Source organism: Echinops telfairi, unplaced genomic scaffold (genome assembly GCF_000313985.2).
Source record: "Echinops telfairi isolate 266 unplaced genomic scaffold, ASM31398v2 ScPeMD7_2573;HRSCAF=3158, whole genome shotgun sequence".
NCBI classification, from domain to species: domain Eukaryota; kingdom Metazoa; phylum Chordata; class Mammalia; order Afrosoricida; family Tenrecidae; genus Echinops; species Echinops telfairi.
Window position 1 is genome coordinate 3392664 of NW_022106471.1, and position 4739 is coordinate 3397402.

General features: G+C 37.3%; 1 protein-coding gene across 1 annotated transcript in view; it reads left to right on the forward strand.

Annotated features, from left to right (window-relative positions):
• Nucleotides 1–1603: 1603 nt before the first annotated feature.
• Nucleotides 1604–4739, forward strand: part of PPP3R1 (protein phosphatase 3 regulatory subunit B, alpha) — a 28438-nt gene continuing 25302 nt past the window's right edge. The window contains exon 1 of the mRNA XM_004710164.1: nucleotides 1604–1638. Within this exon, the coding sequence (XP_004710221.1) occupies nucleotides 1626–1638 (13 nt within the window). The 5' untranslated portion in view covers nucleotides 1604–1625. The remainder of the gene's footprint in view (nucleotides 1639–4739) is intronic.

Below are 4739 nucleotides of genomic sequence, written 5' to 3' on the forward strand. Positions count from 1 at the left end.
TTTGGTCTGGTTTGGTTTGAGGTAGAGATACTTAGGGAGTGTATGAGCCAGCCAGTCAGACTGGGAACCCCTCCTTACCTGCTGGCTGCTTTCATTAGTTCTTTAGGATGTATAAATATAACCAAATCCCCTTCTGTACTTTTGCTATTTAATTGTTGGCAGGACTAAAACTAAATAAATGGAACATACGATATTTGGTACTCCACATTTTACCATTGAATTTAAAAAACTTAGGGTACTTTATAGAGTCCTTTTTTAAAAAAACAAAACAAAACAGAACCCTGATGGCATCGTCAGTTCCCTGTGGGGCTGCAAACCTCCAGGTCAGCAGTAAGGAAGCCCCCTAGCTGTTTCTCAGATGAGATTTTCTGCTCCCTTAAAACTTTTGTTGGTTGTTGCGTTAGAGTTACTTCTGACCCTTAGTGACAGAACAAAACACCTCTCATTCCTGCCCCATCCTCAAAATTGTTCTTATATTTGAGCCCCTTGTTGCAGCCACTGTATCAGTGGATCTCGCGGTCTGAGGCCTTCCTCGGTTTTGGTGCCCTTCTGCTTTACCACGCATGGTGTTCCTCTCCAGGAACTGGTCTCTCTTGACAACACAGCCAAAGCACATGAGACAAAGTCTCACTGTCTCAGTTTCTGAGGTGCATTCTTTGTATGCTTCTGAGACAGATTTGGTTTTTTGCATTTTTGGAAATCAGGGAGCTGTGCTGCCCCATCCTATAGGGGCTCTATGCCTCGGAGCCACTTGATGGCAGTTACCTGGGTTTTTAAAAAGATCTTGCTGGTTTTACATCATCTGAGTCTGCTGTACTTAGAATTTTTACTGGTCTACATTTAGAAATAATCAAATGTGATTTTCCATCAGTAACTTAACCTCCTGGGCCTTCAAATCTGTTTAGTGTAGGCATTGGACCAGATCTGTAGTTAATTATACTTCATTATTAGGGCATATTTTTCTTTAAATAAATTTCACATGGATAACTAGAATAAAAAATGGATATCAAAAATGGAATATATTAACTGTGAGATAAGACTTTTCCTGGATAGAAAATTTTGAAATGGATACAAGTGATTGGCCATCTTTTATTGACCTCAACCTTCCTATTAGTAAGTTTTAAAATTTCAGTTGGACAGCACATAAGAAAATTCTGTTTCACGGAAATAGAAATGGTATCAAATATAATAGATTTTCCTTTTGAACTGCTTCTTCGCATTTCAGAAAGCTGTTCTGCTAAATAGCAGGAGGAGCTGTCTCTGCACCTTATCCCAAAATGAGTTCCTTTAGCAAGACATCGTAGGGCATCAGCTATTTCTAGTGTCAGAACTTGCTATCCGACACATTTCGGATAATAAAACGTTTCGTGTCTGTTCATTAGGTGTTTGTGTTTGTCTGGGTTTGCCCTGTTGTAAGAACTGCAACTCAGGTCTGCTTAATAAGAGAGTTCTATCTACTCTTCAGTTAAAAATATTAATTTGGGTCGAGATGTTCTAGTTTAGTGCTTGTTTCTATATGTTTTGCTACCTAATTTTCATATTTGAAAGAAATGTGTTCCGATTTTGTGACTAACTATTTGCTATTTTTTCATTTCCAGGGAAATGAGGCAAGTTACCCTTTGGAAATGTGCTCGCACTGTAAGTCAAATTGAAAATTTTTCTTACCAATAGTTTATTTTAAAATACTTTCTTTGTCATAAGACCAGACACCTTGATCATTCCTGGTTTCGAAAATTATTCTCTGGATGAATGGATCCCAATCAAAAGGGGGGAAATGTAGAGCATAATTTCAAATTTTTATGGAATTTAAACTTCTTGGAGTCATTGAAGTTAAATAATACTCCCAATGTAATGCCTTGAATTAATCTTTAAACCTTAAAGCTATCACCTGAAGTCATCTATAAATCAAGTAATAGCTTAGGCTTGGCTAGTAAGGACTGTTTATAATGAGCATTGTGTTCTTTCAAATACTTAATGTGACCAAATGGACAACAACAAGTCAAAAGTTATAAGAAGCTTAGGGAACAGTGAGTATATTAATGATAGTGGAATAATTTGGAAAAGGATAACAAGAATGATTACATAGCTTGAAGAGAATGTTACCAGAGCCATTGAATTGTACATGTAGAAATTATTGAATTGTTGGTATATGTTTTGGTGTATATATTTTCACCACACACAAAAGTTTGTTTTATTCATAGGCACACACATGTATCTATCTATGAATGCATATATATAGATATCATATACACTTTTACTGTAATACTGAGAGTGCTTCAAAAAGTTGGTTGAAAAATTATCTTTTCATTCCATTTTTACACAAGCTTTTTTGAAGGCTATTACTTGGTTTATAGATGACTTCAGATGATAGCTTTGATTTAAGTTTTAAAGATTAACTCAAGGCATTCCATTGGGAGTGGAGGAGTGTTAATTTAACTTTAGGGCCGCTGATAGCACTGCAGGAGAAGCATTGAGTTGCCAACCTAAGGTTGGCAGTTCAAACTTTTTCAGCTGCTCCCCAGCAGAAAGATGAGGCTGTAAAATACACAGTCTTGGAAACCCTGCAGGGGGTTGCTATGATTCAGAATCAACTTGGTGGCAGTGGTTTGTGTGTGTGTGTGTGTGTGTGTGTAAAAATACCTAAAAGCCTATAAAGCTTAGTGAGTACATAAAAGAAGAATTCTATAATCTATAATAGACAGCTGCTTGACTAGAAGAGATATATATTTGTGCCCATTTCAAAGAAAGGTGATCCAACAGAACTTGGAAATTATTGAACAGTATTAACTAATTTTACATGTAAAGTTCTACTGAAGATAATTTTGAAATGATCAAAGCAGTATGTCAGTGGGGAAATTCTGGCTGGATTTAAGGATTCACAAGAGGGTAAGGAACAAGGGGTATTGTTGCCGATGTTATCTGGATCTTGACTAAAAGCAGAAATGTGTCAGGAAGATACTTTTCTGTGTTTCAGTGACTGTAAAGGCATTTGTGCATTTCTTTTTGGGGTGTTGATAAAATGACACATCCAAAACTGTTCAAAACCATAGGCCCAGTTAGGACTTTATAAAGCAATGGTGACAGATGTGCTCATTCATTTACATACTGGCCTGTAGACAGAATTGAGTAGCTGTAACAGAGAGCATATAGTCCACAAGATTCCGGCCTTTGATTGTTTACTGTTACAGACCAGTATAGCCTTTGGGATTTGAAAACGCACCTCTCTCACTACCGTAGTACTGGCTATTTCTGGGTTATTGTCATGGTAGAGAAATCACAGACTGTTCTGATACAGACCTATAATTCTCTCTGGCATAAGTAACATGCTAGTTTTTTGTTTCTTTAGGTATTAAAGAGTTGTATTTAAAGTGTGCTTTGCTACTGACTTTCTGTGTGAGCATGTGGCATACTTAGTCCTTTACTCACTAGCAGGCAAGAAAGAGTGCAGCAATCTAATTGATTTAGGGGCTGCGGATAGACTTGTGATTGGTACTGGTCCAACTCTAATTGGGACAAAGTAGTGTTTTTCATTGAAAAAATATAAAAGTTCTCAGGGAACAGTATATCGCAGGTATCTTATCTGTTGATCTCTCTTTACACCGGAACTAAGGGTCCTTGACCTGCTTGGAAAACCAATGGACTGAGGCGAAGGCAGAGAGCAGTTCTCTCCTGTATTGCTAGGATTGCACAGGCCAAGATTTTCCCCATCCTTAAAAAAAAGAAGTAGTATTTGTTACAGATTTCATATTCTGTTGAACTGCCCCTTTCAATTTTATATTCAAAACAAAGCTCCTTTTTTGGTGACTTTACCCACATTTCTCTTCTGCCCAGGGAGAGCAAAGCCTAGTCATTAGACATCTATACTTTCTGTCAGCAAGTATCCAACTAATTGTCTCTCTGAATCCTTCTGTTAACAAGATTAGGACTTTTTCTCCCAGTTTTCTCTGCTTGGTCCATTATAATGGAAGGTTCCCATATTTTATACATGATTTGGATATATTTCCCCATAATGAACTTGTCCACATTATTTCTTCTGTTTTATGTTGTAGTGCATTTTTTTGCTTTTTTAAAATAAACTTCTTCATTTTTAGCAGAGCTTAATCGTAGCTGTAAAGTGCCACTCTCACTTATGAAGCTATTACAGCCAGTCTCCAGACACTACTTCTGGAGATTATTCTTCCTGGTTCAGATGAATTTTTATGCCTTTTTTCCTCAAGAAGCATCACAGCTCTGTATTTAAGGCTTTCTAAAGCTGTCCCATAAAACCTACTGGTCTTGGTAGTTCTTCAAGTAGCTGTTCTCTGTTTTTGTGTCTTTTGGCATTTAAATTGTGATACTTAAAAAAAAGGTAGTGATATACTCAACTATATACTGTAAAGGTAGTGTATTGGGTTCTGTGATACACTGATGGCTACAGCCTAACCCCCACGAAATTGCTGTCCAGTCAAATCTGGCTCATAGTGACCTCATGTGTTAAGGAGTAGAATTGCTCCATAGGGTTTTGTTGACTGTAATTTTTACAGAAACAATACCAGGTCTTCAAGAGTGCTGCTTGGTGAATTAGACTGGACAAAAATAACGTACAAACGACTACATTTGACTGAATTATCGTGAGACACGAAGCCCAAGGTTCTGAGAAGAGAAACTTACCTTTGAGTAAGAAAGGTTTCAAAGATGATGGGGCATTTGCAATTGTTTTTGAAAGCGATGTAGGATTGGAATGCTGATGAAGTCTTCCC